General features: G+C 42.1%; 2 protein-coding genes across 2 annotated transcripts; both read right to left on the minus strand.

Moving 5' to 3' along the window:
- Positions 1-212: 212 nt before the first annotated feature.
- LOC117536177 (nuclear mitotic apparatus protein 1-like) lies at positions 213-2,120 on the minus strand. Its single transcript, XM_034200945.1, has one exon. It carries the CDS (start codon positions 2,118-2,120, stop codon positions 213-215), a length of 1,908 nt encoding a protein of 635 aa, XP_034056836.1.
- A 19,382-nt stretch (positions 2,121-21,502) lies between these two features.
- On the minus strand, positions 21,503-23,069 carry LOC117536188 (myelin P2 protein-like). Its single transcript, XM_034200960.1, has 4 exons — positions 22,936-23,069; positions 22,583-22,758; positions 22,400-22,501; positions 21,503-21,782 (listed from the first exon to the last, which is right to left on the minus strand). The coding sequence occupies exons 1-4, from the start codon at positions 23,006-23,008 to the stop codon at positions 21,729-21,731; spliced, it is 405 nt and encodes a 134-aa protein (XP_034056851.1). The 5' UTR covers positions 23,009-23,069; the 3' UTR covers positions 21,503-21,728.
- Positions 23,070-24,147: the final 1,078 nt, after the last annotated feature.

Consider the following 24,147-nt stretch of genomic DNA (forward strand, 5'->3'; position numbering starts at 1 on the left):
CCCGCCCTCCCCCTGCTCCCCCCAACCCAGGCCCGCACCTCAACCAGCATCACTGTGCAGCTCTATGATTGGCAGAGAGACGGGGGATGCCTGAGTGACACCCTCAGCATCCTGTACAGGGGTCGATACACTACTCCCCCCCCCCCCCCCCCCCCCCCCCCCCCCTACAAAGTTTCTCGCCCACAAGGAACAAATAAAACTCAGCACAAACACTACCCCCACCCTCTCCAGTACTCTGCAGGGACCAACCCACTGACTGTCCAGTTTTGGGCACCGGCCTTTCTTCCGTTGTGGGCTGTAGACCCAGACCAGCTCCCCGGCCCGGAAATGCTGCCCTCTTGTCCTGGTGTCATAGTTCCGCTTCTGTCCACCTCGTCCAGTCTCAGCTCCATCTCCTTCAGTTCGCCTCCGAGTCTGAACCTCACAGAGTCCAGGGTCTGCTCCACCTCTGCCTTCATCGAGGCCTCTCTGTGTTGGGCGTTCTGCTCCATGGTACTCCTCTCCGCTATAGCTACGCTTGCCTGCTTCTGGGACTCATCCAGCTGAGATTTACAGGTATCCAACTCTGCTTCTGTCCTTTTCAGGTCTTCTAGAGTTTTCAAAGTCTCCAGTTGGGATTGTCCTAGTTTATTCTGGAGCTTGTTGTAACCTTGCTGCAGCGCTTTAGCGTCTCTACCCATCTCGCTGATCCTCTCCTGGTACTTGATGCAGTCCCTCTGCAGCTGCCGGACCTCCAGCTGCTTCTCCCTCAGCAGCTCCTCCTGCTTACCAGACTCTGCTTCTGCTTCTGCTCTCTCTCTCTGTGCTTGCCTCATGTCCTCCTCCAGCCTGGCGGCCCGGTTGCTCTCGCTCTGTGCCTCAGCCTCCAACTCGGCCCGCTCCCTCGCCAACTGCTCCACCTCCCGCTGCAGCTCGGCCAAGTGCTCCCGGTTGTCCGCTGCCTCCTGCTGGTAGTCTGCGATGCTGCCGTTGAGCTGGGACAGCTGGTTCGTCAGACGCTCCTCCAGGTTGTCCTTCTCGGCTTCCAGGCTCCTGAGCAGCTCTTTGAACTGCGCCTCCCTCTTGGCACCCTCCTCCACCAGGCTCCTTTCTCTCTCTTTGCCCTCTTGGAAGCACTTCTCCAGAGAGGCCACAAGGCTCTCCTTCTCTTTACTCTCCTGGAGATCTCGCTCAAGAGAGGCCAGCTCCGCTTTGAGTCTAGCCTCCTGTTGCTGCCGCAGTTCCCTCTCTGCCTTGACAGCTGCTTCCATCTCCCTCATTTTCTCCTCTAATAAAACTTGAACACTTTCAGTCATTTCGGTAACCCATACAGGCTTCTCCTCCTCTCTGCAGCTCCTCACAGCCGGTGGTACCGGCCCTCCGTTGCTCCTCGCCGCTACACTCCACACAATCTCTCTCTCCACAGCCATCTCCAAGGCCGCCTGCAAGGACTGTGGATGCTGCAGCTGTACCCCAACCCTCAAGTCCGCAGGGAGGAGAGCCCTGATGAATTGATCACGTGCCAACTCACTCTGCACTCCGGGTGGCATGTGTGCATATGCCCGCCGCGTCAGGCTCTCCACGTCGTTAGCCAACGCACGCAGCGTCTCTCCAGACTTCCTACAGCGGTTACTCAATTCGTTCCGGAGCAGCTCTGGCGGGAAACACTGTCCAAACCGCCTCTTCAAAGTCCCCGCTAACGCTTCATAGCTGTGTCGGTCCTCAAGGCTAAGTAGTAGCAGACATGAAAGAGCCTCGCCTGTGAGGCACAAAGCTAGCTGTAGTGCTTTAGTCCCTATTGACCACCCCCCGGCATGTGCAAGTAGTTCAAATCGGGCATGGAAAGCCTTCCAGTCTGCCTTACCCGAGTATTTGGGTGTTTTCACGGACGCGGCGGCTGCTACTGGTTGATGGGCGCCACCATTGTTGTTTACATCCAGCTTGGAAATGGCGCGAAATGCCGCTGAAGACGGCGACATTCCCGCGTCTCTAGCCATCTTCACCGCCGACTCTCTCAGGCGCTCTCTCGCCTCCCGTGCACTCCTGAACTCCCCACTCATGTCCTTCGACCACCCGCATGCTCCATCTTCCTCTCCATCACTACTTTCCTGCTTCACTCCCATCTTGCTGAACTTTTCCATCTCCGCTAGCTTACCGGCTAGCTCCGTGACGCAGTTACGAACTCCCGTCAGGATAGACGTCCTCCGTTCGAAAAGTCACTTTTGACACCAATGTAACGATCACAAAGGGAGTTGGAAACAGGCTGCTAGTTATTAGGCTTTAATAACTCTTCTTCTTTACAGATGATCACAGGTTCAGGAACAGCTTGTGGGTTCAACCTCACACTCCACTCACACTAACACTAACTTCTACACATTCCCATATATATAACAGTGTCTACGTCACAACTTCCCGCCCTCCCCCCGTCTGCTCCCCCAACCACAGGCCCGCACCTCAACCAGCATAACTGTGCAGCTCTATGATTGGCAGAGAGACGGGGGATGCCTGAGTGACACCCTCAGCATCCTATACAGGGTCGCTACAGTATTGTGTAAACCATAGATATCGTGTGGTGAATTATGGGAAGAAACCAGTAAAAAAGGGAAATAAATGGACTATTTCGAACTGGAAACTTTGTTTCTAACTTTTATTCGGCAGCAAACAAGGTGTGCGTCAATTACACCCACCAAGCGGATCCTCAGAGGCTTAAAGCGTTGGCTTAGCCTCTACACATAGTCAAAAACTAGCCTTTTTTGGAGTAACACAAGAGGAAATGTTTTCGTTGCGTTTACCGAACGCTGAGAGCGGCTGCTCACCTTCTACCTGACGCCGAGAGGAGGAAAACAACACGCCGGCTGCTCAGCTGTTATCAGCCACCTGACGCCGAGAGGAGGACGGCTACAACTCGTTTGCTCATCTGCTGCACAGGAAGGCGACAGGAGCAACGCGCTGAATGGTGCCGGGAAGCTTTTCGCCGCTTGGCACGGAACTACGTTCATCTAAGGAGGTATGTGTAGCGCGCTACAACCGGTTTAAATGGCCATAGGAATTAAGTTGTGTGCACACATAAGGGGCGTAATTCCAATGCATTGGTTGTGAAACGGATGAACAATAAGCGCTTGCATTGTACTGATTGATTTGTGACAATCCGTTTGACTTTAAGACATTCAAATATGGAGGAGCGCGCTGCGGACGTACCAGCAGCTGACAGCGCGTCAGCTTCTGGCAAGCTGGATAGCGTGGTCAGCTGTAGTGATGCGCAAAGCACTAAGCGGGTAGTTAAACTCTCTGCCAAAGCACTTGCGGAAAAACTTGAGAGGTTGCAAAATGGCAGAAAGGCTAAGCTAAATAAAGCTAGCAAATTAAGAACAAATATAAAATATTTGATGTTAAATGGTGAACATGCTAAGGTTCAAAATGCTCTTGATGGTTATATTGAATTGTGTGTTGAAGCCAGGTCTATGCATGACACTTTAATGGGTTTATTGCCACATGATGAAAGGGAAAGACATGAAACATGGTTTAAAGCCAAAATGATGTTCAATGATGAATTTATTGTCAAAATCAAGGTGTGGGTTTGTCAAACTGAAGGTAGCCTACTGGTGATAATAATGATATCAATCCTGATGACAGTGTTTATAATGTTGGTAAATGTTCAAACAAAAGTGACAGCAGTACAAAGTCAAGTACAACTTCATCTGCACAAATTATAGAGGCAGCAGAAAAGGCTGCAATTGTTGCTCGCATAGCAGGTTTAACTGAGAGGCATGCACTGGAGGAACAGGAACTACAATTAAAGCTACAATTAAAGCGGAGAAAGGAACAGCTTGATTTGGAAACTGAGCTAGCTGTATCTACTGCTAGGCTAGCAGTTTTACAGGGTTCACATTCACAACGTTCCTCTCTTGCACCAACAAATGGAATGAACTCATACCTGGAAAAGGAAAAAAGGAAACTGGCATCGTTAAACATACTTGGCAAAGGAGTATGATTCCACATCATGGAAAATATCCTCCAGCAAACCAACAAAGATGGACATGGAACCAAAGCAAGCTGAAAGGCAGTTTGCATTTAAGGAAGATGCTTATGTACAAAATCAACATTATCTGGGAACATCACATGGGTTGATAACTGGTGAATCAACTGCATGGGAAAGTCAACAGGAAAATCACCATCAGCAAATCAATCGAATTCCACCTGAAGGTTTATTCACGATAATGCAAAAGCAAAATGAAATAACAGCTGCACTGGTTCACCAGCAACGTTTACTGTCTCTACCAGCAAGAGACATTCCTATATTTGATGGAGACCTGTTTCAGTACAAGGCTTTCATTAAAGCATTTGAACAAGGAGTGGAAAACAAAGCCAGCAAAGCCGACTGCTTGTACTATTTAGAACAGTTCACAAAAGGACAGCCACAGGAACTGGTTCGTAGCTGCCAGCACATGGCTCCAGAACGTGACTTGTGGCAAAGGGTCTTTTGCAAGAACATTTTGGGAATGAGTACAAGATCGCTGCTGCTTACATAGGAAAGGCTCTAGCTTGTCCAACAATAACAAAGGCAGAATACATTAAAGAACTACAAGCCTATGCTTTATTTCTGCGTGGATGTGCTAATGTGATGGAAGAACTTCAGTACATGCAGGAGTTGGATATGCCCTCCAATATGAAAATGGTTGTCTTCAAGTTGCCATACAAACTAAGGGAACAATGGAGAAACAAAGCTCATAACATCATGGAAGCCTCAAACAACAGAGCTCATTTCATTGACTTGGTCAAATTCATTGAGAGACATGTACGAGTCCTTTCTGATCCGATCTTTGGAGACATCGAGGATTCAGGACATAAATCAGTTGCTATAAAATCTTCCAACATGTTTCAGCCACAATCAAAGAACAGAATGAAAGGAAGTAGTTTTGCCGCTACAGTATTCCCAATGAGTGAGGTCGGAATTAAAACGACAAATAACTCAAAACCACAGGAGAGCTTGTTGTGTCATTGTTGTGATCACAGCACTCACGTTTTGGACAGATGTAAGCAGTTCAGCAAAAGGAAGCACAGAGACAAAATTCAATTTCTAAAGGAGAAAGGAATTTGCTTTGGATGCTTGTGTATTGGACACATAAGCCGGGACTGTAAACAACGCTTGATCTGTGAGGTTTGTGAAAAGCAACATCCTACTGCGCTCCACATAAATACATCTAATGTGGAATTGGGACAAACCACTAAATCACAAATTCCCCCTCAGAAATGTGGACGTACAGGGGCCGGAGATGATGGCTGCATTCTTTCAATTATTCCAGTGCAGGCCAAGTCCACAAAGGGAAGTGAGATTATACAGACCTATGCATTTTTAGACCCTGGAAGCACAGCCACATTCTGCTCAGAAGATCTCATGCACAGATTAAACATCACAGGAAAAAGAACTAATTTTCTTTTGAAGACTATGGGACAGAAAAAGGTCGTTCCAGCTTACTCCTTATTTGGGATGGAGGTATCTGGTCTTGAGGAAAATAACTTTTATCCTCTTCCAGAAGTCCTCACACAGAAGCAAATGCCAGTAACCAAAGAAAACATTGCTACAGCCACAGATGTGAAGAGGTGGAATCATTTGTTAAAAGTTCATATCCCCAGCATAAATGCCAATGTTGACATGTTGATTGGAACCAACGCTCCCAAGATATTGGAACCTTGGGAAATTGTCAACAGTTGTGGAAATGGCCCATACGCTATAAGAACAGTGTTGGGATGGGCCATCAATGGTCCTTTACATGGAAGCAGCAATGGCAGCGATGTTGACATGGAGCTTTCTTCTGTTGTGGAGAATAGGATTTCTATTTCCAAATTGGAGCTCATGCTTAGCAGTCAGTATAATCATGACTTTAATGAAAAGCCCTCAGAAGAAAAAGAGATGTCAAGGGAAGACCAAACATTTATGGAAATCATGAATACATCTGCAACACTACAGGACAACAGGTACAGCCTGAAGTTGCCCCTTAAGACACCTGACGTCCTTCTTCCAAACAACTTTGCAGTGGCAAAGCAAAGGCTACTTGTATTGAGGAAAATATTTGTGAGTAACCCAATGTTGCATAAAGAATATGCCAGTTTTCTGAATGGAGTGATTGAAAAGGGTTATGCTGAACAGGTACCAACACAGCAGCACTGTGGCAGTGGAAAATTATGGTACATCCCACACCACAGTGTTTACCATCCACGAAAAGGTTCTCTCCGAGTGGTGTTTGATTGTGGTGCCACATTTTAAAAAGGAACATCATTAAACGATGTACTTTATCAAGGTCCCAATCTCACCAGTTCACTGCTTGGAGTTCTCACCCGTTTCAGGCAGGAACCTGTGGCATTCATGGGCGAGATACGGGCTATGTTTCACCAGGTCAAAGTCACAGAAGAAGACAGAGATTTCCTTTGTTTTCTCTGGTGGCCAGAGGGAGACTTCACCAGAGAGATCCAGGAATACAGAATGACGGTGCATCTGTTTGGGGCTGTCTCTTCTCCCAGTTGCGCTAGCTATGCACTAAGGAAAACTGCTGACGACAACAAGTCTGACTTTTCTGCTGAGACTGTTGAAGCAGTTAAGCGAAATTTCTATGTGGATGACTGTTTGATGGGTTTGGGCTCAGAGAAGGCAGCAATACAAATGGTTGAAGATCTTAATGCTCTCTGTAAAAGAGGAGGTTTAGTGCTGGAAAAATGGATCAGCAATAGTCGGGCAGTTTTGCAAACAATCTCGGAAGAGCAGAAGGCTAAAGAGCTAAAGGACCTGGATCTGGATAGAGACAATCTTCCTCTTGAGAGAGCTTTGGGACTACTCTGGTGCGTCGAGTCAGATTCCTTTAAATTCAAGATGGAAGTGAAACAGCAGGCTCTAACCAGACGTGGCATGCTATCCACAACAAGCTCGGTGTATGATCCTTTGGGTATTTTGGCACCAGTCACTTTGCCAGCCAAGATAATGCAACAAGAGCTTTTCAGGAGAAGCTGTGGATGGGATGATGCCATTCCACCAGATATCGTACACCAGTGGAGACGGTGGTTGGAAAGTGGACCACACTCAAAGTGGACAGGTGTATGAAGCCAAAGGACTTCAGTGAACCCATACACTCTCAACTACATCACTTTGCTGATGCCAGTGAAAATGGCTACGGGACTGTAACTTACATCAGGCTACTGAACTGCAAAGGCGATGTTCATGTTGCTTTCCTATTAGGAAAGGCTAGAGTTACACCCATAAAAATGGTGACCATTCCACAACTGGAACTAACAGCTGCTGTTCTGGCTGCCAGAGTGGATATGATGTTAAAATCAGAGCTTCAACTTCATTTGGATGAGTCTGTGTTTTGGACAGACAGTACTTCAGTTCTGAGTACATTAACAACGAGGACAAGCGTTTCCACACATTTGTGGCAAATAGGATCACCACCATAAGAGAGGTTTCAAGACCATGTCAATGGAAGCATGTAGGAACCAAAGACAACCCAGCTGATGCTGCATCCAGAGGAATGAAGATCCCTGACTTTCTGAAGAGCCGCAGTTGGCTTGAGGGTCCCACGTTTCTTGTAAAATCTGAAAAGGAATGGCCTACATATTATGGCTGGTGATATTGTAGTCATCATGGATTCCTCAGCTCCCCGCAGTTCCTGGCCTCTTGGCAAAGTATTGGAGGTTTTTCCTGACAAAGGAGGACTGGTGCGCTCTGTAAAGCTACAGACCAAGACCAACATTATTGTGCGACCTATTACTAAACTATGTTTAGTACAGGAAGTGTAGGATGTGCATTTCTATGTATTGAAAAATGATTTTTATATTTGGCTCCTTAATTGTTTTCAATTGATACCTGTACTATCAATTAGGGGCTGGTGTGTAGGAGCCAATTAACTGTGGGTATAAAGGTAGGAACCTGTGTGTTGGTGAGAGGTTCCGCCGGAAGGCCCATACAGTTTTTGACCACACACAAGGAGCACACACACAAGGAGCACACACACAAGGAGCACACACGGAGAACACACACACAAGGAGCACACACAGAGAACACGCACACAAACACAGGATCAAAAACAAAGCAAAAGGTATTGTGTAAACCATAAATATCGTGTGGTGAATGATGGGAAGAAACCAGTAAAAAAGGGAAATAAATGGACTATTTCGAACTGGAAACTTTGTTTCTAACTTTTATTCAGCAGCAAACAAGGTGTGCGTCAATTACACCCACCAAGCGGATCCTCAGAGGCTTAAAGCGTTGGCTTAGCCTCTACACCTTCCTTGAACTCTGCCTTGCCCCCGGGCCGTCCGCCCGAGTTCCCCTTTTTGAACTCTGCCTTGCCCCCGGGCCGTCCGCCCGAGACCCCTTCCGGGTCCTCCACTGTCAGCCCAAGCCCGTCCTCCAGACCCCCTCCACCCACCCTGTTGGCCTTAGTTTTGTGTCCCTCCTCCGGTCCCCCTCCACCCACCCTGCTGGATTTTTTTTTTGGGACGTCTGGGATCCGTCCCTTGAGGGGGGGGGGGTACTGTCAAGATCTGTCTGTGTTGTATTTTGTCTTGTCTTTTTCTGTCTTTTGTTTCATGTTTTATTTTGAAAGGTCTTCACCTCCTGTCTTGCCTGTTTCTGTCTGTGTTGTGTTTTGTCTTGTCTAGATCTGTTTTTGGTTTTCTGTCTGCGTTGTGTCTTGTCTAGATCTGTCTTTGGTTTTCTGTCTGCGTTGTGTTTTGTCTTTAGATCTGTCTGTGGTTCCCTGTCGTTAGTTTCCCTGTTGTGTCTTATTACCCGATTGTGTGCACCTGGTGTCCCTGTGTTTTCTCCTCCCTCCTCACCTGTGTCTTGTTTGTATAATTAGTCTTGTGTGTATTTAAGTTCTGGTTTTTCTGTCTGTCTTTGTCGGTTCGTCTTGTGTTTTGACTTGGTCTTCGGTGAGTGTTCTGTCTTTGTGAATAGTTTAAGCCTTGAAATAAAGGAGTTATTTTTGACACTTTAATCTGCATTTGGGTCCTGCTTCCTACACACACCGTAACAGTAAGAGTGTTGTGTTTGTTAGATATGTATGCTACTAAAGGGAAATTCAACTGTTTTTGATTTTCAAATGTTTTCATTATTTATTGCAGTGAATGGCTCTACACTCTGTCTCAAAACTCTTTGACCAACATGTCAAATATACTGTTAAAAAAAAGACAAATATGCTGCAGGACAAAATATAAATGTTGTTCCTCATAGTCCCTACTCCAACAGCAAAACTTCCAAGTTGCACCACAAGAGAGCAGCAGAGGCCAGCTGATACAACATTATAACACAACGAATACAACCATCCGAATAGCCCCACTTTTTCTATAATATACATAAAGACGTTATATATTTGATTCAATGGTACACTTCTGAAAATATTTTCCAAATATATTTTTTCTCTTGCCATCCTTAAGTCAGGCACAAAATACATGTTTAATGCTAAGGCATTTTTGACCATTCCAATAGTACCTCCCAGGGGTAGGAGTGTTGAGTTTCAGTCTGCAGTCAGACATTTGGAGATCCCAAACACCTGAGTACAATGACAGGTCAGCAGTCTGCCACAGGGGCCATCGGGGTCATCCACTGGTCTGCCACCCATAAGTCTCGGTAAAAGTCAAACGGATGAACACATGCACACATGCACGCACACATGCATGCACACACACACACACACACACACACACACACACACACACACACTTCCCTATGAATCTAAAATTCTAAAAAATAGGTGCTGCTCATTCACATCTTACACTCTCTTACTTCTATCAAATCAAATCAAAGTTTATTTATAAAGCACATTTAAAAGCGATTTTTGGTCGGGCCAAAGTGCTGTACATGTAATAAATACTACAATCACTTAAAAACACATTACTACATTCATAATGTATCTCTCTTTTTTCTCCCCTTTTCTCTCATTTTACTACCCCTCCTCTCTGATAACTGAAAGGGCGAGGGGTGGGGAGAATGTATTTGCTGACGGGGCTGGTCCGGCTCTGTGGGTTAGGTGTTAGGTCTGCCAGTCCTAAATGATTGTGCCTGGCCCTGTGAATGGAGCCAGTGATGCGGACACCAATCCGACCCCAATGAACATGATCCCTATCGACAGAGGCCATACGATGACTGTGCCCAAAAGTATCAGGCCCAAATAAAAGCTGCGTCCGGCAAAACGCTGACCCCATAGAACCCAACAACCTGTTGGGATTACTGCTCTGTGTGTGTGTGTGTGTGTGTGTGTGTGTGGTGTGTGTGTGTGTGTTGTGTGTGTGTGTGTGTGATGTGTGTGTGTGTGTGTGTGTGTGGTGTGTGTGTGTGTGTGTGTGTGTGTGTGTGTGTGTGTGTGTGTGGTGTGAAGGGAGCTTGGTCGAGTCGATTCTTGTGGCAATGTTTCACCCAGATGTAAAAAGTAACTGAGTAGATTCCAACTACTGCTGCACAGTTTTAAAGTAACAGACATTATTTGTGAGATTCATTACATTTTTTACTCTCCTATATTTCCACAATGAATGTACTCCATCACTTCTGATGGCTGTAGGAACTTTCTCAAATAAGTTAAGGTGTGAAACATGATTGACTCATAATATGCCATTTCCCAACCGCTTGATAAAAAAGTGTTGTCCAATCCCAAAAAATGACAGCAGTTAAAAAACATTTGTTGAATTTGATTTCCTAAACTACATCTCAGTTGTTACTCTTAAACTACTTATGAAAGTATACAAGATTGCAATAAATATAAAGTAGGCGAAATGCCACATTTTACATGCAGAATCCCCATGAAATAAAGTCACAGTGTGTGCCTTATAAGGTAAGGTAAGGTTAATTTATCTAATCTCTCTTTAGAGTCAACACAGGTGAAAAGTACAGTCAGTACAGTGTACGCAGTGGCATTGCTCTGAACTGCCTTGTATTGAAACATTTGTAACCATGTATCCTGTTGGCACACTGCACATGCATTTCTATTGAGTTGAGTATAGAGTCACACAACATAATTTTTCTCATCTGTACTGGCTTGTGATGGGACATTTGCAGGCTAATTTTTCTTTGATGTCAAAAGGAAAATGTTTCTTTCTATCATGGTTGCAGTGTAATTGCTTTGCTGATGCACGATTACAGTATGCGTGAAAGACAGGCCCCTTCTTTCAATTTATTTGATCTTTGCCATTGCCCCTTACTTTGCACAACGCTGAGTGGGAGGGGGACACGGTTCCCACAGTTTATATAGTTCTTGTGAAAAAGGTTGCTGTGTCTGTACAAGATGCTTGAAACATTCCTATGGAACAAGGTCACCTAATAACTGCTACGAAAAGCACTTTAGGAACTACATTTGCTGTAATGTTTGTCTCTTTTCCAAATTATAGTAGTTATGCTTCTGACATCTTTTTATAAGAGTTGCAGCAGATGAACACAGGTGTCTGTTGGCCTTAGACATGAACTTCACAAGGGCATTCAATCAAGTGTGCCATTGCTAACGGAAGTGTTTGACAAACAACAAATACATCTCCAGGGATTTTGTAAAACACAAAAGCTCTGCCTGTCAACACTCTGATAACTTAACAGGAAGACATTTAAACCAAAGTAAGGTTGTTGTTAATTCTCACATTCGATTAAGCTGTCTTGACCTGCATCCTATAACAAGCACTTGTGAAATCCTAAATTAAGTGGTTTTTGGCTTTTACTATCAGTGCTGACTATTTACAGTGTGGAATTTAGCCAGTTTACATTAAGCTCTCAAAGATAACTTCATATCACAGGTCTTGGCCAACAAGGATTTTAACTCTCTACAAAATGCAAAGATATTTGGATCTTAAATTCATCATTCAGATAAGTTTGTCAAAAAGCAGAGTGGGAAATATTTCTCTCTTGTTCATGTGGGAACTCCAGATTTATGTTTCTGCAGATTTGAGTTTTGTACTGGCATGTTGCCTTGTACAACCTCGCACTGGTTTAAGCTCTCAGTGCACACATAAAGGTTAAAGCACAGTGGTTTAGCCCAGTCAGAATGAGTCTAGTGGGTCGCAGGTTAAAGAAATGAACAAAGCATTCATCAGTCGCCCAGAGAATGTGAGGAGAGGGGCCACTTGTGTCCTGTTTTGAGGGAGTAGTGAGGGGAGCTGTCATGTGATTTATCTGTACATTACTCAGACTGTTTAGGTCAGTGTTTTTCAAAGTGGGGGCCCTGAACCCCCGGGGGGCCGCCAGGGGGCGCCAGGGGGGTCAAAGTTTGAGGGAAAGGGGAATCTTTTTTTTTTTTTAAAGTTACATTCTTTTTTTTTTAATGTTATTAATAATTGCATATCTATCAATCTATGTGTCCTTTGATGCCAATCTTTAAATATTTTTTATTTATTAATATATATTTTTTTAAATCACACGACCGCCCTTCACGCCAATCAGAATCGAGCTGCCGCTACTGAGAGTGAAACTGAGTATCTGCTCAGCTTCTGGAGCAAGTGAGAGCTAGTGGATATTTCGCTCTGCAGCTGGATGAGAGCATGGATGTAGCAAATATTGATGTTTATATATATATATGAATATAAATATGTTTATTGTTAATATTACTGTTAAATATTATATATAATATTATTAAGGCATAAGTAGCTTTCAAAAATGCTAAACATATATGTTAATTGTTCATATTACTGTTCAAATTTTATAATATTATAAAGACAGAAATCACTTTAAAAATATGTTTACTGTTGATATTACTGTTTAATATTGTGTTAAGAATGTTTATAACAGAAGACACAATGAATGTAATGAATGACAAACAAAAGATAAATACAATTTTCTTTAGAAGAATAACTGATTATTAATTATTAATACAAATATATATTGAGAAAATGTATTAAGCTGTATGATTAATTTGTCATATTTGCCATCATAATGTACTCATCATTTAAAAAAAATTGCAACAGGGGGGTCCCCGCCAGAGGATAATGCTATATGGGGGTCCTTGGCATGGCAAAGTTTGGGAACCCCTGGTTTAGGTAATGATGTAGGACACGCTTTAATGAGAGCAACATGCCATAGTCAAGAATTTGTGATTTATAATCGCATGCTTCAAGTAGTTTTACAGTCTCAAATAGGATTCATCACATTAAGTCATTGATTTCATGGAGGGATCAAAGAGTCTATAATGTTCACACAGTTGTCGCTTTACTGCAATTTAAGCTTGTACTTGAAAAGTATGTCTGTATGTGAGAGGAACAAAGTACTGAGAGGAAAAACGACTTCATTTGCTGAGACAGCAAAGGGAAGTCCATGCTACCTTTGGCCCAGAGAGGAGAATCATTTCTCTGAGATTTTGTAACTTTGTCTCATATGAGTAACATTGAGAACTAATTAAGTGAATTATGTCTGCTTCCCTGGAGCCCTGACAGGAACACCCAAGGGGAGACTGGGATCACAACGGCTCTCCCACCAGCTCCTGCTTCCAGCAAAGTCCCCTCATCCCCCTCCTCGTCTCCTTATCCTTCACCTAATTCTCTTTATTTCCTGCCGCTTCAACGTCTAAGCACATGTTCAACTTTCCCCTGCTGGCACACTGTGGTGAGAGGTGAGAGGTGAGAGGTTTGTTCATGAAACAGTACCAACCCTGCTCTTTCTTAGAAATCTGTGCTTCTTTCCCTCCACCTTAATGATATATATTTATAAAATGTTAGGCGCCTCAATTCTTTAGCCATTCCACTGAGAATAATCTATTCACTCTGCAGTTACACTCAGCTGTACAGTGCGTTTTAGAGTCTTTCAGCTCATTGTTTTGGTTTTATGACCCCAGTATTTAATATTTCCTTTCATGGCTAAATAGCCAGATACAACCCCCAATAGACAGTGAGACAAAAACACTGCTGAGAGGACAGGACTTATAATTGTTAAAAGGATACAAACACTACTTCAAATCGATGCTAATGTTGCTCCATGTCTGCTCACATAGGGACACATATCAACTCCATAAGATGACAAAATATTGTGTTCGTTTAAGCCACAAAAACACAAGCGCTTACATTTTTCGACTTCCTGCTTATATTTTGCCAATGTATCTTCTATTACATCTTTGGTTAAAATATTGATTGATATTTCCCTTTTACCACAGTGCTATTTATAATACTAATGCAAGATATGTGAGGATGATATTGAACGTTGATTTGTGTTGTATATTGGCAGAGTAAGTGTAGTTTAAGAGTTTATTTAATGACGTTTTCTTTCCGCTGAATTTGGAGCAACAAAGCTGTTTTGAAAACCTTTTCCTGCTGACCAAAAAATGAGTTATGTCTAAAGCCAGTGCAATCCATCTCCCCAGCACCATCTCTTATTTCACTACACACTGGTGTCAGGATCTTGTCTTTTAATAGTCACATGCTCCACTTTCCCTTCTGCTTTTTCTCAATCAAAAATGCCTGACAAGACAAAGAGCTAACAAAGGAGTGGATCCACAGAGGGTACATGTTTGTGTAACGTGCAGCTGTGCATCGCAGGGAAGGCAGCTGAGTTCTTACTCTGCGAGTTTCACACGGACGTCCACTCAAACAGCTGTAAACCCATAGACCTCAGATTTATGGTTATACAGTTTAACCAAGAAAATCTCTCCTGTCCCATAAATACTTATCAACGTTTTTATTGGAGTGCTGTATACACTGGAAAACACATGACAATCCATATGCTCGTTGGCATTAGATAGTTTAAATTTGAATAAATCTCACAGGCTCAGAGAGGTTTGCTGTTGGGTTTATTCTTCTGAAGGCCTGTTGACAAGCCACTTGTAAAAAGGTCGGCCTGTGACTAATGGCTTCCGTTTTGCTTGGCCCTATCTGAGGCTTGGTTTATCTCCCCGGTGCATTGTGGGGAAGTGCCTGTTGCCTACAGCATGTCTCAAAGCGTCCATCAGGCCAACTTTCCTGATGGCCTATTGTCTTTTTCAGTAAAAGTTTCCATAGCCAAGTCCTGTCTGCACATATTGGATGACAAGATTCAATTTGTAAACAAGCAGCAGTGACATGCTTTATTACAGTTTTAACTTATACCATTCCCTTAACGCTCTGTGGCTAAAGCAAGATATGGAATTTGGATTTAAAATAGAGGCTTTTGACAGTCCAACTTTGCCTGGGTTTGACCCTATCAAACATGTTAAGGCGTATTTGTAACTGGAATACATCCTCAAAAGAACCGACAAGTATACACAAAATAATACGCTGGATTGTTTACATGATATTATTATAATATTACGTGACATAAACATTTCATTATCACAGTTATCACCAATACCAGTGTATCGCGACACCCCCAGTTCAGAGGTATCATTTCTCATGTGTCTAAACCTTCTCTGCCTCTGTTTGCAGTTAAGTTGCTTGATAAACCATTGAACCCAGGGCAGACAAACAACTTAGTCTGACCTTTAAAATACCAACTCCATTTAGCCTTAGAAGGTCAGTGTGTCTGTGTGTGCATGTGTGTAGATATGTATGGTATATAAACCATAACAAAGCCTTACTTTTTCTATAGTCTATCCATTTAGATTCTTTGCTCTGTGTTTACTATCAGGCAGTCTGCTGTATTGTTGACCAATTGGGGTGAATGGTTCATCATGTGGGATTACAATCTTCAGACAATAATGACTGAAACCACATCTTTAGTTAGTCATGGAAAATCAGTAAGTAAGTTTTTAACTTCAAAGTTTTTGAAACACCCCAAGACGATTTTCAATTGTAAGGTTAATCTCATTTGCGTTTCATGTTTTGATTATAATGATAAGATGTATAATTCCTGTAAATCAACATATCAAGAAATCGCATTAATGCACAGCCAAATTAGTTTTCTAATCTGCAACTTCATTTGGGCCGAACATGCTTCCACCTCTCACAGTTACACGGATTTGACTCTTTAGTGTCTTTAGAGTTTGTTTCGCTCACAGAAGTTCCGTTCACGCTCTTCATGCTGTGTCCATAAAATAAACCGCTCTGCATGGAACTGAGTCGCAGAGTTCTTCCTGAGGGTTGAACACAAAGAATGCTTGAGGTGAAAAAACACTCAATCTACAATATGTTACTGCCCATCTGGTTTCATACAGACACACATTCAAGCTTGAGAATGCACACACAGCCAATCACCATAAACCCGTGCAGATTAAAGATCACGTGTCCTGTCACACTGGTCATTCGAAACAGTGGATAAGCCCAACACTTGTGGCCTTTCAGAACAGAAAACTTACTTACTGACTTTGTATTGTCTGAGATATTTATCTGCTGTTGAACAGAAATGCACATGGACTGAAAGCAGACAGGTAAACATGCTTTAACATGATTAGTGCAGAGTTGTAGTTGCAGTGCTCTCTTGGGAAAAGCCATTGTTTTGGCTCTGGTTTGTATAGCCTCACTTTAAAGATGTCCACCATCCTTCCTCTGAGCTATACAATCACTTGCCAGGTCTAAGCTTAGCTTTGACAGGAACTCCTGCTGCGAAGGCTTGAAAAACACTGATTATTTATGCTGTCCTCAAAGGCAATGCTCTATGTCCTCATCCACACACCCCTTCTACTAGCCAATAGTTTGCGAGCTTTACTAGAAATAACATTTCAGGAATATTCATCCTCAATCTTGAGATCCATTGAGTTGAGGTAAAGGTTTTAAGCAAAGCAATGCCAAAAATCTTTATCTCAGCCTGTGACCTCTGACCTCTCTGTGCGGGGGCCAAAGAGAAAAGAGAAGTGAACATTTGTCCTTGTCTGTTACACTCTGCTCTGATAAAAATGCAATGGAAAAATACTAATTGTGTCCATCAGATGCAGAACCAGGCACAAATGACTGCTAGTGTGTGAAAGAAGTGTACAAAAACAAGTAATTGCTAATTTGAAAAAAGTGTTGATCTGATCAAAGGTCTACACTGCTTTCTTGGATCCAAAACAGAGACCCTCTTCTGGAATCCCAGATATGTCTCTCGTTGTGTTTTGGGGAGATAGAACAGAATGCGTCTGTGCGACCAGAGAGCACACATCTTTCAAAACATCCACAGACGTGTTGATGAAATCAGAGTTAGCTCTTAAGTAAAACTGGATTGTGAGGTAAAGGGGAAAGAAAGCTTGTTGCTTGGCAACCGGGATCCCCGACAGTTCTTTGGGGCCTCAAATGACATAGTTCTACCCAGCTGTTTGGTTGCCCTTGGAGACTGATCTCAGGTCAGCATCGGTCCTGTGGAGAGGATTGAGGTGAACCTGATGTGTGCTCAATGTTTAAGTGAATGGGGACGTATGTACTTCACAGAAATCCCTCCCACAGTCTGTGAGATGTTTCTAGGTGGGGGTTGATCCCAAGGTCTTCTCCACCCTCTAAGTGGAAAAACACATGTGAGTTGGATTTTTGGCCGTGTTGTTTTGAAATTTCCCTGACAGTTTTTCAGACTCAACATTAAGATCCCATGAGAAAGCTGACGTCAAGTTGTTGCAAGTTAAAGTCCAAACCTTTTTTTGTGTGTCATCACTGTTTGCAGACAAAACAAAGACATCTCTCTCAATCATAATTGATGACCCACTGTCTGTATCTGCATAGGAATCATAACGGCCAACTTCTTGAGTTGGCTTTCACCGACTGCCGAGCTCCACAAACCTAGTTGAACGAGGGGGGAGGGGCCAACTTTTAATACTATGATTATATAAACCACAATGCAAATCCAACTTACTGTGTTTTTATAGTAGAGTTTTTGGGTGTTTGTTTTTGGCTTTGGCTGTTAAGTAAAATGGTTGAGAAAAAGCACAACACCTGTTCAGATCGTTAATGTTTTAAGGTAGAAAGAAATATTGGAATTTTGACTTTTTCCCGATGTATTGAAAAACTCCCTATCTTGCTAACTGCATCATTGAATAACCTATGTGTCCCATCATGTAAGGAAATTATCTCTCACATTTTAAAACTCTGTCTTAATCCCCTAATTTCCTCAGATAGAAACAGGTCCCTGACTCCTGTTTTTTCTTTAAATTATGTTTGTTAAACAATCCCACATTTGGTTCAGTCCTTTATAGAAATTATTGTGACTGAAAATACTGTACATACCGCCCGAGACACAGTAGTCTACACATACGTTCCTACTCATCGTGCCGCAACCCTTCATCCCTGATTTAAAGAAAGAGCGAAAGAGAATGAACGCATTTAGCAAATATCAAACAATGGAAGTAGTTATTCCTGAAGCCATGCCAAATAAAAGAAATAAACAAAGTAAATCAAGATCTTGACTGAAATAACAAATACATTTTCCTTAGATTGTATCACTAGAATGTATTTCTAAAGGAAAGTTATATTAAGTTGTGGTGTTGATAAAATGCTCATACATCATGTGTTTTCATCCCTGTTGATCCACTTATACATGAAAGGTGTTGACCCTAACCCTAACCCTTTGACAGAGTTTAAGTTAAGGACAAGCAGAAGACAAGCAGAGGAAGGGTGTCAACGCTGCAGCTCAAGTGGAGCTTTCCAGATGTTTTGCAAAGGATGTGAGTTAATTCTTCTAAAGTCCGAGACAATCTTTCCTGACACAAAACAACCCCAGTGTCAACAAGATACCTTTGTTTATCAGGCATGAGAACACACAGACACACACACTCAAACGTATGCAGACAAAAAGTACTTTCTTGGGGGAATGCAGTAGTTGACATTGTATGAGAAGTGTGAGTTACTTTCAGCGTGAACATATACACAAATGTATTCATACACCTGTTCTGTTGTATATAACTTTACAATAAATGTTTGGGAAGTTTATATTGGCTTTCAGCTGTCTTTCTCTTCCAGCTAACTCTCAGCAGGCTTCTCACTATCACGCTCCTTCCTGAACTGTTTCCTAATTTGCTCTCTGCAACCACTCTGCTGATGTCAAGTTCACCTCCGCCAACTAAGGACAGCGGAGGAAGATCGAGACCTTTCCTCTCCAGAGGAATACCTCGCCTTCTATCCTGTTTGGCCTTAAGCTAGGCGGGTATTATTTCACATGTTTGGAGCAAACCTCTGACTGTAAATGTCTATAGGTCGATGCTTTTTATACTGACCCCTATTTATTGAAATATTGAAGATGCATCTTGTGGAAAAACTATACTTGCAGAATGTTATATTTGGATCTGGAATCTGATATTTCCACCAGTTGTCTAGAAGTTTAAAGCTCCATCAATTAAGAAACAACATGGAGCATCAAATCAAGATGGAGGAGATAAAACAAGGAGGAGGAGATCTGTCGGATTCCCTGCAGTTATCTAAACAAAGTGACGGAGATGCCTGCGGATCACAAGCACTGCACCTGTAAGTCAATCCGTAGCAGATGTGATCTTTTCCCTTTTGCTGTGGGAACATGATCAGGTTTTCAGAGTCGTTTATAAAGCACAATACAAGAAGAAGCTCTTCAAATGAATTTAAACATAATTAAATCATGGATTTCAGAGTGTTCTGTATGGAAGCAAGTCAACAAGTATCAGGGCTAACTATCAATGTTTTTTTCAAATAATTGTGTATGTATCAAATGCTAGTTGACACAAAATATAAAACATATAGAAAATATAATGGGACCAGATGGCACAATGCTTGTGGTACTCAAAGCGCAACCAAAATACATTTGCAAAACTCTACGTCACTGTCACTTCCCTGGAATCCTGACCCCGGTTCCTAAAGATAATCGACATGCCATGTTGTAAATGGTTTCATGAGAGAAACGTTTTTTTTATGCCGAACTAAACCCCCTGACCGTTTCACCCGGCAGAAGGAAACGTGCATCTACTCTTAGAGTCTCATTCAAGGTTCTGCAAGATGATTCATGATCCAGCAAACACACAAGCATTGATTTATATTGTCTTTTAATGACCTTCACCATGGTTCCATATCCTCATGTCGCACTAAGACAAACAAGATTCCCATTGTACGATGTTTTGAGAGTTTGTGGCATGTTCATGTATTTCCCAAGTTATGTGCACACATTGCATTACATGGTAGATGGCAGCCTCATCATGTTTGAAAGACCTACAAACCAACCAAAACTCCTTTACGAGAACGGTACCTGAGCCCAGATGTTCTGTATGTAAGTAGTTATTTTACAAAACAATATCTTGTATAGGGATATACGCACAATATCTTATTAAAGGATTCTGTCATATTTCCTCTACATGAAACTGCTGCAAGGGATAAGATATTGTACTTGTTGTGCTACAAAGTTCCCAAATTAAATAGAGATTAAATTACATAAAAGCCAATGAACACAGTGAACCTGGGGCTTTTGGGCCACTAGGGAACTGAGTTAAGCGTTAAAGGAAATTGCACTTGAACATTATATTCCCATATAGCAGCCGATTAAAACTTCAACAAATCAACTGTAAAACGTTAAATAAATAAATAACATTTAAAAAAACGGGTGAAAAATACGAGGATGCACATGATTTATGAGGTGCTTTACAGTCGATTGCATACATTAATATAAGGCATTTTTACTACCAGATTACTAAGTTTAATGTTCAAGAAAAGGTTACAAAAAAACATTGAACCTGGGGCTTTTGGGGTCACTAGGGAGCTGCATTAAGTGTTAAAGGAAATTGCACTAGAGGCTAAAAGGTTGAGAAACGAGTTAACAACTGGCACTTAAGATGTTGAAGTGTAATGTCTTTGAGTAAAACATGGCCAATGACACACAAATACAACTTTGCTCTGTTGACCTCTGGTAGTTGTCCCCATGGCGGGGTATGTTCATTGACTTGGAACTGCTCCAAAAGTTCAAACACTGTGCGTCCCCTACTCCCGGTGCCATTGTCCACGCTGAAGGGAACAAGAGCGTTGGCTCACAATAGCACCTGTTTCAGCTGTTTTTGCCATTAGATCCAATCAGGGCTATCGTTTCCCTTTTCCTGTCATGGGAAAGTGTCCATCGGTTCTGGTACAATCTCCCCCCCCCCCCCCGTAAAACACAGAGACTTAAGCCGTGGCCAAAGGGTGGAGACGTCTAGGGACAACCCATAATGTGTTTTTGTTTCTCCATGTGCGCACAGCTGCCAGCATATGAGCAATGGGAAATGTTCGACCTCCTAAAAAGGAAGAGGGGATACATTTCCTCACTGACCTCTCTGCATGATGCTCTCGATACTTCTAAAAAGGGTTCACATTCCTCAAGGAGCCCCTGCCAACATGCATCATATATCATGAGGATGGCTGATTTATTGACCTTTAAATATGAGATATGTTTTGGATATTTTTGAAACTGACCAAAAAAAGGAAGCATGAAAGGATTGTACAAGCCAAAGTGGGAAAAGTGATGTGGAATAATCACAGTAATATTCACCGGGCATGGGAATAAACCATTAAAGTCAGGAAATCAGCTTGTCAGATTAGGCTCCCATTAGAGCACTTTTTTGTGAAACATTCCTCAGCATGCCCTGATGATTGGAATGCTTTCAATAATCTCATAATTGAATTTGGACGATAGGCTGTTCTATAAACAGCAGAGAACCTGATTTATACACAACCATCAGAAATTAACAATGAACTCACTGAGACGCAATTTTGAGAAATTCTCATTGATTTTTATTCAAATCACCACAACAATTCCAAATGAAACCAAATGTGTCATGTTGGAGAACAGAGGCACAGGGATTTATTTTGGCAAAAACAGTGAAGATAAAGAGTAGTAAGAGCAGAACACGCCTTTACTTTAGTTTGGTATAACGCTCATTGAACTGAGCCTGTCATCCTGCAATGCATCCAACGAGTGGGCTGAAGGGAGCCAATCATGCCTCCATCACGTATGTCCTCACTGCGATCACATCACCCATAATGCATTTCTGTGGGAGAAAAAAGGGAGATCAGGTGTGATCCGATGATCACAAAGAGGAGCAGTTGTAAAGAAGTTGAAGAGGAATATGTTTTGAGTTAGAAGAAAAATATATGCTGCAGCTATCCAACTCTATAACATGTGTCTGTACACAGTTAAACAGTATATTCCCAAAGTGTGTCTGTGGTTATTTAAATGAATCTTTATCCTTTATAATATTGTCTTATTCCCCTGTAATAAAGCCTAACTCTTTCTATATAAATATAATATACACTTTATAGTATTCAATTGAATTACCCCCCTCTCTGTCACAGGATTTCCTGTAGTACAATAACATTGTAATTACTCTCAAATACATGTTTTCTCTTATTCTCAAGTGGGTATGAACAATATATTCGTATATAGCACCACATTAACACTTTATAAACAAAATCAAAACATACAATCTTGATTAAATAAATACATAACATTATAAAAACTGTTAACTACTTGTGATCATGATTGATGAGGTACATTTACAGAATATTGCACGGATTTATAACGGCATTTTGTTGTTAGATTTCTACCAGATTACCAAGTTTGATTTTCCATATGAAGTAGGCTAATGAGAAAAAAAATAACCCTTACCGCTACCAATTTCCCATCTTCGATCTCCCTCTCGATATGTGTCTCTTTGCCATCCCAGCTCTGTTTCTGCACAAGTTTCCCGTTCTCCAGAGTCACCACGGTCTGCAGGACACAAACAGAGACAAGCCGTTACCTCCAGCACAGACTCGGGCTGTGATTATTTTTCAAACCACATTAACTAACCTTGGTCTTCCTATCGTCTGCGGTCGTCTCTTCGAATGGCTCGTTTAGCTTGAACTTGATCTCAGTGGTTTTGAAAGTGCTCTGAGACTTCAAGCATACAAACCCTTGATCGTCCACGCTCACTACCAAGTTGGGTTTGGTGCGATTCCCCACCTGCCGGGTCGCAAATCCCACACCTGCACAGCGGGAGGGCAAGATCAGAAACATGCATTAAAGATAACACACTGCAGGCTTAAAAAAATACAACTATATAAAATATATCTGACATGTTTTGCATAAGTTACAGTTAATAGTTTAACAGCTGACACCCTGAAAGTGGTTTTCCATCATTAATCTTAAATATATTCTCCTACCGATTGCTTTCATGTAGTCATCAAAGTTATCGCTGGAAATCATCTTCCACGTCCCAACAAATTTCTCAACCATGTTTGCAGCTTCTGATATCCTCGACAATAACCAGTGAAGTGACTCTGGGTTCAACTCTCTTCCAGTGTGGGAATAGACTCCTTTTTAAAGGGCCAGACCGACATCAAATGACACAGAATGAGCCAATCACATCCTGACACGTCACTTAATAGAGCGTTTCCAGCCCTTCTTGGTACTAGCATGTGAAACTTCATGGGCTTTCTCATAAAAGGGTGTACACAATTAAAAAGCTGAAACGTATTCATGTTTTTTTAGTTACTTTAAATTCTGAGCTAAATGGGCACCTGTCACCACAAAAATTGGAATATATTGTCATTTCAATTAAGGATGCAAGAACATGTCCCCTCAGCCTTAATAATTTACAATTTTTTTACAATTGAAATTTAAGTTATTAAACTTGAAATTAATTTCCATGAGTTTGCTAAATGCGAGCTGCTGACAATCTACACCAACATCTATACATTAAAACGGATTATTACTTTCAGCTGCAGACTTGGTTAACACCATTCATTCCATAATAAATAAAAATAAATATTGTGGATTTAATTGCTTTACTCCATTAGCGTTTATTGATGGATTATTTGCATTTAAATGTAGCAAGTGGGATTCATTCATAACCTCTTAACCCATGACTGATCTGTAATGCATTAATACATTATTTACTATTGAAGTTACAACTACAGTAGTTACAACTTATAAAACATGTTATGGAGGACAACTAATTAGGGGGCACACACATTTTAGATGGCAGTGTCATAGAACCATCAGGACCATGTTTTCAGCTCTCAGAGGAACTGATCAAAATAACTTGTTACGTGAAAACTGTGAATGTCATAATTCATCCAAAGAATTGCTAGTATGTTACATGCTAATGGTACAGAGGGTGACAAGCAGAGGGGGCAGGTTTTCAGTTATCTGTGCCTTTTTTTTTTTTCTTTTCACTGGGGCTGCGTTTAAATCTGTGCCAAATTACATTTAAGCCTGCTGTGTCAAAGGTTGGAGCTTGCATAATGTACTCTCAAACGCTGGAATGATCTCTTTTATCAGGGAAATGGCACATACGCAATGATACACCATGACTCTGCACTGATCACAGCACATTTTTTAGCAGGTAAAGGATTTCAATTGATGTCTTTAAT

The sequence above is a fragment of the Gymnodraco acuticeps genome, unplaced genomic scaffold, assembly GCF_902827175.1.
Source record: "Gymnodraco acuticeps unplaced genomic scaffold, fGymAcu1.1, whole genome shotgun sequence".
Taxonomy (NCBI): Eukaryota; Metazoa; Chordata; class Actinopteri; order Perciformes; family Bathydraconidae; genus Gymnodraco; species Gymnodraco acuticeps.

Coding starts and splice junctions, on each gene's coding strand:
- LOC117536188 (XM_034200960.1), bottom strand. CDS start 23,008: ATGGTTGAGAAATTTGTTGGGACGTGGAAGATGATTTCCAGCGATAAC. Junction 22,759..22,935: donor TGACTACATGAAAGCAATCG/GTAGGAGAATAT, acceptor CCCGCTGTGCAG/GTGTGGGATTTGCGACCCGG. Junction 22,502..22,582: donor CAGACGATAGGAAGACCAAG/GTTAGTTAATGT, acceptor TGTGTCCTGCAG/ACCGTGGTGACTCTGGAGAA.
- LOC117536177 (XM_034200945.1), bottom strand. CDS start 2,120: ATGGAAAAGTTCAGCAAGATGGGAGTGAAGCAGGAAAGTAGTGATGGA.